We start from the raw sequence: 13,004 nt of genomic DNA, 5'->3' as shown, positions 1-13,004 counted from the left end.
TTTTTAGAGAATTAAAAATAAGATTATTATGCATAATTTATTCAAAGCTAACAAGCTAATTCAACAACTAAGTAAGAATTACACCAGCTTAGGTAACATTTCATAATCTCACAATTGGTATTGCATAATTTATATATTGTAACATTACATTTACGATAACATCCCGTAATCTCACACTTGAAAATTTGTAGTTGATATATATATATATATATATATATATATATATATATATATATATATATGTGTGTGTGTGTGTGTGTGTGTGTGTTTTTTAAACTCAGATTTCAACTACAAACTCATAAATAAAACTCAAATTCTTCTAATTTATTCTTCTATTTCTTTCTTCATCGGCACTGGATCAGACAACATTCCTTCATCTGCTCCCGTATAACGAATTATACGATCATCGCACATACCCAAACACAAAACACAAACAAGTAGGGTGAGCTAACATGCAACCAATCATTTATGAGACATGCATATTTACTTTGATACACTCAACAAACCTCAGATAATAATTATGTCAGACACACTCATACCATCATACAACAATCACATCATAGATATTCATCCTTTACTTTGATACACATGGTAAAATGACATCGCCAGACTTGTTACTTTATAAATCGACTCGTCCGGACTAGAATGATAGTCGAGCTATGGCGGGTCTTGCACTCGTGGTGGCTTATGAAACTTGGGCTCCCCACCCTACCACACTCACGAGGTTAGTCCGTTATCACTCACCTTGGATCATACTGGAAGCACCCAAGACTAGGACCTCTTGCTACTCCTCACCACATGGTTCAATCCTCTCTACATGAGAAGAAAGACCATTGGAGTTTCAGGATGACCCCCAAGACTGAGCTCCTACTTTCATTCTAAACACTACTAGGGCACCACCATGTATCCTCTCCTTGAGGATCATGGAATTACGTCCATGAACCATACTGTCACTTTGAAACTTAACCCAAGACATGAATAACCGGATACCATCATATTATCACAGTGAATCCAACATATCTCATACATTCACATACTTCCCACATAAATCACATCATTATAGTTCACAACCATGTTCAGATGCATAATTCAAATGCAATAAAATCCAATCATTTTAGAAATCAAACAAACTGAATATACCACAAAATAAATTAACAGTACATAATCTGTTCAATAGGATTTAAGTTAAAAACTTGTCGAGTAGACTTCCAGGAAAGAGAGGTGCGTCACAATGGACAACTTAAGTACCAAGTCTTTCCTTAGCCAAAGTGTTCATCAACTAGATTTTAACAAATTTCTTATTTACAGATTCAAAATAACAACATATAATATTTACACTGAATTTCAACATAGATAGATATACAGTAAGCATTAACAATATTCAGACAGAATTTCAAGGCATGAATAGTAATAAAGCAATACTAAATCATAATATAACAGTTTAATCTGTTCAATAGGATTTAAGTTAAAAACTTGTCGAGTAGACTTACAGGAAAGAGAGGTGCGTCACAATGGACAACTTAAGTACCAAGTCTTTCCTTAGCCAAAGTGTTCATCAACTAGATTTTAACAAATTTCTTATTTACAGATTCAAAATAACAACATATAATATTTACACTGAATTTCAACATAGATAGATATACAGTAAGCATTAACAATATTCAGACAGAATTTCAAGGCATGAATAGTAATAAAGCAATACTAAATCATAATATAACAGTTTAGAAGGGTTAGCTCCCCTACCTCTATTCCAGACTTCTCTTGCTCCAAATTTGTTTCCCCGAAAACTCTTCAGAACCTCTACTCTTCTTGCAACTAAAAATTTCTCCCTAAGTCTTTCTTCTCTATTTCTCAAGCTCTCACTTGATTCCTCTTCTCTTGGTGCAGAATACCCTTCCCTCCCATGGCTATTTATAGGTAAAAAAAATTTACTATTCATTAATTTTTTAATATTATTTATTATTTTAATATTATTTAAAAATAATATTTTAATCATCCACTTGATTAAATCCGATCCTAATTCCATCCATGCTAAGGAATCCTAATTTCTTCCATGCTAAGGAATTCTTATCCCTTTTTTTTTTACTATTCACTATTCACTATTCACTTTTTACTATTCACTATTCACTTTTTACTATTCAATTTTCTTAAAAAAAAAAAAATACTAAATAAGCTATCAAAAATTTGAACCTCTCCTTCTAAATTACTATAATTTTATATCCAAAATTTACATTTTTCTATCCATTAAAATTATTATTACTAATAAAATGCTAAAATTTACTACTATAAATATTTTTTTTCATGGGTCTTACATTCTCCCCAACACACAAAAATTTTCGTCCTCGAAAATTGCGCTTACCCGAACAAGTGGGGGTAAGTTTCTCTTATCTCGTCCTCTAACTCCCAGGTAGAGTCACCCGTTCTACCATCCCAGATGACTTTGACCAAACTGACGGTTTTGCCTCTAAGCCACTTGTTCTAGCTCCCCTCAATTCTTACTGGTTGTACCCTCATGGTTAGATCTTCTCTGACACTGACATCTTCAGCTTCTAGTACATGAGACGAATTCGGTACATATTTCCTAAGTTCTGAAACGTGAAAGACTGGATGAAGGTTAGCCAGCCGGGGTGGCATGGCTATCTCATAAGCTACCGGTCCTATGCGCCGTAAAATCTGGTAAGGACCAAGATACATAGGAGATAGTTTCCTAGCACGAATGACTCTTCCTACACCAGTAGTAGGAGTCACTCGGAGGAACACATGATCCCTAACGGCAAACTTCAACGCCCTGCGTCTCCGATCAGCATAGGACTTCTGCCTATTCTGAGATGGTCGCATCCTCTCCTGTATAAGCTTCACCTTACCCTCTACTTCTATTCTCCGTAAAATTTATAATTACTCTGATGATTACACGGAGTCCAAAACATTATTACTAAACAATTCATCCTTATGTTTTCTTTTCTATACCCATTTAACAAGAACTTGTCCAAAAATAATACCTATATTGAGTATGCTTTATAACATCCATAGAAACCCTTCCACACTTAAGATCATGCATCATTTCCTTCACTCATCCTTGATGAATTTATCTGATTCTCGGTAATATTGCCTTCACCCTTAACTACACTTAATGTTCAACAATCAACTCACAATTCTTGAAGACCATAAACTTCTAAAAACATATTGGAACATTACCAAACCATCCTTTCGATTATACCCTAGACTACAATATCTATCCTTCACTTGCATTGGTTAGATATTCCTAAAATACTGATCCTCATCCTTTATTTAACCCACACTAAATGTTGAACTACTTTTTTTTCTTTCCCTGATAAACACTTCTGAAATATTTAACAAAACTAGAATAATCAAGCTTCTTTCAAGATTATACTCCAAATTACTTCAACCTTCATCTAATTATTTTCCTAGCAAACATTACTAGCCTAAGTTAAAACATTCTTCAAGAATTAACTTATAAACTCTAAATCTTAGGAATATAAACCTTGTCCTCAAAATACCTTCCCACATCTTAACCTAATATGAATCCACAAACTTAATGTTGTCTGTAACCCAGTACCTAACAACTGCGTATTTCTGATAAGACTCAACAGATCACTCAATCAACGATGTTATAAATTCTGAAACCACTTATTTTAATCTTAGTAAGGCCGAATTTAAAACTAACTAGCTTCCTTATCAGTACTGCACCTACTCATTTAAATAAACCACTTATGCCACATAAGTTAAATCCATCCTATGACATTAAAATATAGTTTAATGGTTATACTAATTAATCCTCTAATACTTGAAATAACTCCTACAGATATAAAGAATTTATGGGTAATTAAAACATGTCATAGCACAAAACAATTGTGCCAAGTATCCCTTCCCACCACTCTATTCAAGAGCTTTTTCAGGCAAGTACACCTATTTTCCATTCACAAAGAAATTTTGATAGCTTAATTTGGAAGACTCATGAAAAATATTTATAATAGTAAATTTTAGCATTTTATTAGTAATAATAATTTTAATTGATAGAAAAAAATGTAAATTTTGGATATAAAATTATAGTAATTCTAGAAGGAGAGGTTCAAATTTTTGATAACTTATTTAGGATTTTTTTAAAAAAATTGAATAGTAAAAAGTGAATAGTGAATAGTAAAAAGTGAATAGTGAATAGTGAAAAAAAAAGATAAGAATTCCTTAGCATGGAAGGAATTAGGATAAGAATTCCTTAGCATGGAAGGAATTAGGATCAGATTTGATCAAGTAGATGATTAAAATATTATTTTTAAATAATATTAAAATAATAAATAATATTAAAAAATTAATGAATAGTAAATTTTTTTACCTATAAATAACCATGGGAGGGAAGGGTATTTTGCAACAAGAGAAGAGGAATCAAGTGAGAGCTTGAGAAATAGAGAAGGAAGAGTTAGGGAGAAACTTTTAGTTGCAAGAAGAGAAGAGGTTCTGAAGGGTTTCGGGGAAATAAATTCAGAGCAAGAGGAGTCTGGAATAGAGGTAGGGGAGCTAACCCTTCTAAACTGTTATATTATGATTTAGTATTGCTTTATTACTATTCATGTCTTGAAATTCTGTGTGAATACTGTTAATGCTTACTGTACATCTATCTATATTGAATTTCTGTGTTAATATTATATGCTTTTGTTTTGAATCTGTAAATAAGAAATTTGTTAAAAACTAGTTGAGGAACACTTTGGCTAAGGAAAGACTTGGTACTTGAGTTGTCCATTGTGACGCACCTCTCTTTCCTGAAAGTCTACTCGACAAGTTTTTAACTTAAATCCTATTGAACATATTTTGTACTGTTAAATTATTGTGCAATATATCTTGTTGGAATGGAAATGTCTGATGAATTCATGTTATTGTGGTAGATATGGAATTATGAATTATAATTGTGATGATTGCATTTTATTATATTGCAATTGAATTTATGCGTCTGAACATGATATGAGTATTATGGGAAGATTTTGTAAGGGTATAATGTGAGTTGAGGAATATGAGTATGGTATGAGTCTCATGGAGAGATTCAGTAATGTTATGGTATTTATGTATATGTTGATGTTGAGGGTCCCGTAGTTGGAGGTTATCCTGATACTCTAATAATCATCCAATTTCAAGTAGAGAAGGATGAATTATGTGGTGAGAGAAGCAGGAGGTCCTGGTCTATGTGCCGGTTTTGGACATAGTGAGGGGACTAACCTTGTGAATGGTATGAAGTATTTTGGAAGTGTATTTGTAAGAAGAAGTAGAAGTCATTACAAGTGCATAACCTCCCGTGACCGCTCATCAACGTATCATCCGGATGAGTGTCTATTGGGTATTGTGGTGTTTATTGGGTATTGTGGTGTTTATTGGGTATTGTGGGACGAGTGTATGAATTGTGGTACGATGGTATGAGGGTGTCTAACATAATTATTATATGATGTTTGTATCGAAGTAATTATGCATGTCTTATAAATGATTTGTTGCATGTTAGCTCACCCTATTTGTTTGTGTTTGTGTATGAGCGATGATCGTATAATTCGTTGTACAGGAGCAGATGAAGGAATGTCGTCTGATCCAGTGCCGATGAAGAAAGAAATAGAAGAATAAATTAGAAGAATTTGAGTTTTATTTATGAATTTGTAGTTGAAATCTGAGTTTAAAATACACACACACACACACACACACACACACACACACACACATATATATATATATATATCAACTACAAAATTTCAAGTGTGAGATTACGGAATGTTACCGTAAATGTAATGTTACAATATATAAATTATGTATTATCTAGTGAAGCTACAAATCTTAAATTAGAGTGAAACAACAGTAGTGAATAATGATAAGATTTTTTTAGAGAAATAAAAATAAGATTATTATGCATAATTTATTCAAAGCTTTCAAGCTAATTCAACAACTAAGTAAGAATTACACCAGCGTAAGCTTCTTTTCCTCGTCCATCATTTTTTCCATCTACTTTTTATCATATAAAAATGTAATAATTTTTTATATAAAGAAACTATTTTTCAAAATCTAGGTTGATGCAATTACTACTACAAACTTTTTATATTAATTAAAAATAATAATTTTTTATTTGTGTTTACATCAATTAAAAATAAAATAAATTTAAAGTTAGTCTCATAAATTTAAAACTCCACTTTTTATTACTTACATTTTACCATTCAAAATGTACGAATTCTTGTATAAAGAAGTTATATTTAAAAATCTACGTTGGTGCGATTACTATTACAAACTTTTACATTGATTAAAAATAATACTTTTTATTTGTTAGATCGATTCATTCAACGATTATTGTAAATTATATTTTAAAAAGTCAGTTTTCATATCGTTAATTTTCTTGCCTTAAAGGCATACACAATGTAAGATCTATGAAAAATATTTACCTTAATAGTAACAATTTTATTACTAGCAGTAATAAATTTCACGAATGGAAAATATAATAAGTTTATGTAAAAATAAAATGTGAAAAGCTAAATAAGAAATTTTGGTAGCTTAATTGGTAGAAAATTGTGGTGATTAAGATATTAATATAATAAAATAATATTAAAATAATAAATAATATTAAAAAGTTGTTGAATAATAAAATTTTTGGACTATAAATAGCCATGAGAGGGGAGACTATTTTGCACAAAGAGAGGAATAATCAAGTGAGAACTTGAAAAATAGAGAAGAATTGGGAAGAAATTTTTAGTTGTAAGAAGAGTAGAGGTTCTGGAGGATTTTTGGGGAAACAAATTCTGAGCAAGAGATTAAGTTTGGAATAAAGGTAGGGGAGCTAACCTTTCTAAGCTTTTATATTATGATTTAGTATTGTTTTATTACTATTCATGTCTTGAAATTTTGTGTGAATACTGTTAATGCTTACTGTATATCTATCTATATTGAATTTTTGTGTTAATATTATATGTTGTTGTTTTGAATCTGTAAATAAGAAACTTGTTAAAACTAGTTGAGGAACACTTTGGCTAAGGAAAGACTTGGTACTTAAGTTGTCCATTGTGACGCACCTCTCTTTTCTGGAAGTCTACTCGACAAGTTTTTAACTTAAATCTTGTTGAACAGATTATGCATTGTTAAATTATTATGCAATATATCTCGTTGGAATGAAAATGTCTGATGAATTCATGTTATTGTGGTAGATATGGAATTATGAATTATAATTGTGATGGTAGGATAGAGGAATCTTAAAAATCGGAGTTGGTACATCCTGATCATAGAGCAGTCCTTGTCAAGTCCAGTAAGTTGTGACTAGTCATATGTATTGGCGTTTATGGTGAGTTTGATTCGTCAAACATTTGATTCTTCTCCGGTGACCATTTATGGTGATATTTTAGTATTGTTAATTTATTTTGTGATATATTCATTTTGTATAATTTCTGTGATGATTGTAATTTATTATATTGGATTTGAATTTATGCATCTGAACATGATATGAGTATTATGGGGAGATTTCGTAAGGGTATAATATGAGTTGAGGAATGTGAGCATGGTATGAGTCTCGCGGAGATATTCTGTAATGCCATGGTATGTGTGTATATGTTGATGTTGAGGGTCCTGAAGTTAGAGGTTATCCTGATACTCTAATAATCATCCAGTCTCAAGTAGAGAAGGATGAATTATGTGGTGAGAGGGGCAGGAGGTCCTGGTCTATGTGCCGGTTTTGGACATAGTGTTGAGGACTAACCTTGTGGATGATATGGAGTATTTTGGAAGTGTATTTGTAAGAGGAAGTAGAAGACATCACAAGTGCATAACCTCCCGTGACCGCTCATCAATATATCGTTGGGATAAGTGTCTATTGGGTATTATGGAATGAGTGTCTATTGGGTATTGTGGAATAAGTGTCTATTGAGTGTATCAAAGTAATGGATGAGTATCTATGATGCGATTGTTGTATAATGGTATGAGTGTGTCTGACATAATTATTATATGAGGTTTGTTAAGTGCATCAAAGTAAATATGCATGTTTTATAAATGATTGGTTGCATGTTAGCTCACCCTACTTGTTTGTGTTTGTGTTTGGGTATGTGCGATGATCCTATAATTTGTTATACGAGAGCAGATGAAGGAATGTCGTCTGATTCAGTGCCAATGAAAAAAGAGATAGAAGAATAAAATAGAAGAATTCGAATTATATTTATGAATTTGTAGTTGAAATTTGAGTTTAAAACATATAGATATATATCAACTATGAATTATCAAGTGAGACATTATGGGATGTTACCTTAAATGTAATGTTACAATACATAAATTATGAATTATCAAGTGTGAGAATTTGGGATGTTAGACACAACGTACAACCTAATTTCTTAACATAGTAAAATGTTGTTCAACATCTTGTTTAGTTTTTTGAGAATAATTTTTCTTCTTCTTTTTCATGGTTATTTTTTACCCGTGTTTATATTTTGTTTTTCTTATTTTTTTCTCTAATAATATTTTTTCATGGTAAATTATAAGAATGTTTTGAAGTGCCAATTTAGTTGATAAAGGATGCCTAAAACATGACTTTATATTAAAAATAAATTACAAATTATTAATCCTAGAAGAAAAAATGTTATCGAATGCAATTGGATGTCAATATATAGTTGTGTTTGTATTTTTTGGGTTAAATATGTTTTTAGTCCCTAAACTATTGGTCGTTTCTGGTTTTCGTCCCTGTTTCAAAGTAAGGTACAATTTGCTCCTCATTCTTTTCGAAAACGTTCGTTTTAGTCCCCGGAATTTTGGTCCAAATTTTTAAATAGTGTTTAGTTTTCGAGGACTAAAACGAACGTTTCGAAAAGAATGAGGACCAAATTGTACCTTACTTTGAAACAGGGACGAAAACCAGAAACGACCAATAGTTTAGGGATTAAAAACATATTTAACCCGTATTTTTTTTATCAGCATAAATAATATATTAAGCAGGACTAATAGATTTTCTCAAGCCGTATACACAGTAGTAGATATATAATTTTATTTGTATATAAATCATAAGTGATGAATACACACATTCAAAATAACCAACTTTATGAACTGAAAAAAGGACGAAGCAAACGAAAAGTAACTATTGTCATGAATCTATGTAAACTGAAATGGCGAAAACATGTTTCATTGTACATAAATTCGCACTGGTCTTAAATTGTATTTGACACTAATGAAAATTAAATTAAATATAATTTATTATTAAATAAGAATCATAAATTGAAACGAGGAGTTGTAAAATTTGGAAATATCCATAATAGAACGTGTCTGACAAAAATAGTTTACAAACCAATTTTTATCCAATAAAATTATATTAGTTGATATCATACTTATAAATTTGTAGCTACTAATTGGATAAATTAGATGGTAAATATAAAATAGTATTAACAGACATGCTACTCAAGTTTATTAAATAAAAAACATTAATTTTTTGGACAAAAATATATTATTATGTAATTATAATTTTACATTTCATTTAAAGCAATTAAATTATTATTAGTCTTTCTAGTATTTTTTAAATTAAATATATCTTTTTATTTAAGCAATTCATTCTATTTAGACTATTTATCTAAATGAGTATTTGCTAAAATAATTTTCTATTTAATTTTCAATATTTTTTTATTTCTTAATTTAAACTAATTTTATGAGTTTATTTTTTAAAATTTTTATTACTGTAATTTTCATATTACATCATATAATTTAACATTAGTTTCTTCATTTTGTAATAAATTTAAATATATTTTTAATTTCTAAATTAAAATTAAAATTCTTCTTTTCTTCTAATTATATTAAATTTTTTTATAATTTAATTACATTAAATTCCTTTTATATATCAAAACACTCTTCAAGTTGGCGTTTGAACTATTTATATTATTTGACATGTTTGAAATTAAATGTTAGTCTAAAACACTATTTAATAAGTCAAAGAAAAAATTATTGTCACTGGGTTAAAATGATAATACTATTTAATTTTAAAGTTTCTCAAAGTTTAAAATGTTAATTGTATTTTCTTATTTTTTAATTAATAACATCTACGTCTACCACTTTTCAAGATACTTTATTTTTTATGGGTCTCACAGTAGCTGTTCTCTTTTCACACTCCCTAAAACAAAGTATCACTATGTTTTTCTTATGCATCAAACTTCAAACTTCTACTATGGTGATTCAACCTTGAGGTTTCCTTCCTAATAGGATTTATAGCTTTTCTTGTGACGTAGCTATGCAAACCATATTTGACTTTTTTTTGCCTTTTAACGCTTTACCTCAATCTTGGGCTCAACCACACAACTCTTATATTGAAGCAAAAAGTGTTACATTTCAATAATAAAAAAACACATCAATTTCATATTAAATCAATTCTTCATACAACAAGTAAAGGAACTGATTTAATCAAATATAACTCAAATTCATTTAATTTTGATGTCAAAATCATGTATAAAAATTAAGTAAATTAAATACCTTGATAATTTACATCACCTTTTATATATATATATATATATATATATATATATATATATATATATATATATATATATATATTGCATTATTTAGATTTATAAATAGTAGTTTCTATACTTATACTTAGTGTTGATTAAAATTGCAACAATTATTGTCATTTCATTTTTGCTTTCTAATTTAATTTATTTTTCAAAAATGATTCACTTAATTCCAATAATATTTAAGTTTTATATGAATATTTATTAAGATTATTAATTTTGTTTTATATTATCAGAATCATTAAAAACGCACTCAAAAACCCCTCTGAACGGACGTCAGGTGTCAAGCTGAGGGGAGTCAGAAATCAGATAGTGGAGTGCAGGTGTCAGCAGAGGAGCAGAGTTCGTTTTAAACAAAACTGATTTTTCTGAAATTCACGTCACACCCTCTGCATGCACTCTTCTTCTCCAAAATATGATCTTTCATTTCTCCTTCTTCTCTCTAAAAAGCTCTCCCTTCTCTCTACCGAAACTCACCCTTTCTCTTCTCCGATCACCGTTCAGGCACCGTAGAAGCACTCCCGGCGACCCAAGTGTCAGTTTGAACCGATCAGTTTCGAGTTTTGAACGGGTAAGTTCTTCTTGTCCTTAGCCGTTCGTTCTCGGACACATGCAAACCAAGTTCTGGTTGCATGAATTCATAGCCTCATTCTGAACCATTTTGTTTTGTAGTTTGATTCTGGTTTGAAGAGTCGTTGAACGTTGAGGTTAGAAAGATCTGTAGTCAGACGAACCAAACTTTGTCTTTAGGACGTTCGTTCACGCTCAGAGGTAAGGGAAGCTTATTTAATTTAATTGTATGTTCGTTGTACGTTCGTTGATAATGAATGCATGTTGCTGAGTGGGTGAATGTATATAAAGTATGAATGCTGATATGCTTGTTTATATGGAATATGATTATTTACTATGTCCTGGATTGTATGAAATAGGCAAATTGATTATGATATGAATTTATAAAGTTATGAAATTATGTATTGAGAAATGAGTCATGGATATGAATTTTCCTATGATAACGAACGTTCGTCATTGAACGGTCATTAACCGTTCGGTAATACTAGTAACCTTGGTTAAAATTAGATTTTTTTCATTTGGAAAGAACCCTAGTTGAGGACGAGCGTCTTTGTGTGGTAATACTATGCTTGAGCGTTCGGCCAAGCGTAGTTGTATCTGATATAGAGTGTTCAGTCTTTGAATGTCATTCGGATTTTTATATACTAAATGCAAATAAGCTAAGTTTTCATAATCGTTCGGTTTCTTCATGGGAATTATCCTAAGTCTTCTTCTTGGAAAGTCTATAAGTGTCTGTATTCCTTGGTTATAGCATAGAGCCATAGTATTGGGCATGGTCATTTCAATGTTCGGTTGAAGTTCTCAAAAGTCAGTTCACCTAATTGACTCACTTTTAAATAACGCTCGTTCCATTCGTTTATTGTGATAATTGATTTTACTCGGTTTCTTTCTCAACCCGACAGTACCCTTTAGTTTAAATCTCTTCTGGAACTGAAGACTTCTTAGTCTCGCTCCAAGTGTTCGGTCTCATTCTAAATCAATGTTGAACGTTCGGTGTTAAGTACCCTTACAGATCATTGTACAAAATGTTTAAGTGAAATGAATAATAATGAAAGATACGAGAATATGATATGGATGGAAATGTTGTGGATTATGGACGAGCGTTTCGGGGAGGAACGACTCATGAATGAATATTGGAATTTGTAAAGTATGACTGTGGGCATGCTAAGCTGGCTGTTCATCCTGATGTTCCGTGAGTACTTGTCTTCACGTAGAAGAGGGTAGGTGATGTGTGGGAACGACAAGAGGTCATAGTCCTTAGGGGTACTTTGGACAGATAGGACTAACCTCGGGTGACAGCTGTTGAGGGCAACCCAGTTACTACATCACCCGGGTGCACGAACGCTTGTAGCTACACAGATTTCATACAGTCCGGACAGTCGGTCTAGTAATAGGTTTTGTATGATACGTATGTTGAAATTTATCTTGTGTGTTGGATTGTTTAAAAATGTATGTTTATGCATGAATTAAATTACATAAGCTTACCCTGTGTTTCTCCTGTGTTGTCTTGTTTTGTACGTTCGTCCTTGTCATTGCAATGATCATCCGCGTGGATGTGAGCAGAAGGAGATGAGCTGCTGGAAGAGGCGTTGGAAGGAGAAAATTTGGTAGAGGTAGAAGTGAAGACCGAACAATAGGACGTTCGATCAGTAGTCTAGTATAGTGAGGTGGTCGTTCGATCACCTCCCCTTTTGATTTTATTTTGATCGTTCGGTATAAGTTTTGTAAACCGTTCGGTTAAATTTTCTTAACCTGTTTAGTTAATTTCGTAACTCTTTTATGTACGGTCGTTCGGCCATAAGCGTTCGTTTCACTGTAGTGTAAGACTGATCTGAATTATTGATAAATGTAATTATTCTATTATATAGTTTATACTGTATTTTTGGGATGTTACATATATGTTGATTTACGTCGAATGAAACATATGTTTTTTTT

General features: G+C 31.2%; 1 protein-coding gene across 1 annotated transcript; it reads right to left on the bottom strand.

Moving 5' to 3' along the window:
- Positions 1-2,478: 2,478 nt before the first annotated feature.
- Positions 2,479-2,838, bottom strand: LOC148204891 (uncharacterized). Its single transcript, XM_088094295.1, has one exon. The coding sequence runs from the start codon at positions 2,836-2,838 to the stop codon at positions 2,479-2,481; it is 360 nt and encodes a 119-aa protein (XP_087950421.1).
- Between the last annotated feature and the right edge of the window lie 10,166 nt (positions 2,839-13,004).

This window comes from Vigna umbellata, chromosome 1, assembly GCF_029865625.1.
Source record: "Vigna umbellata cultivar VRB3 chromosome 1, Vumbellata_1.0, whole genome shotgun sequence".
In the NCBI taxonomy this organism is placed as follows: Eukaryota; Viridiplantae; Streptophyta; class Magnoliopsida; order Fabales; family Fabaceae; genus Vigna; species Vigna umbellata.
This window is presented reverse-complemented; position numbering and strand designations above follow the sequence as displayed.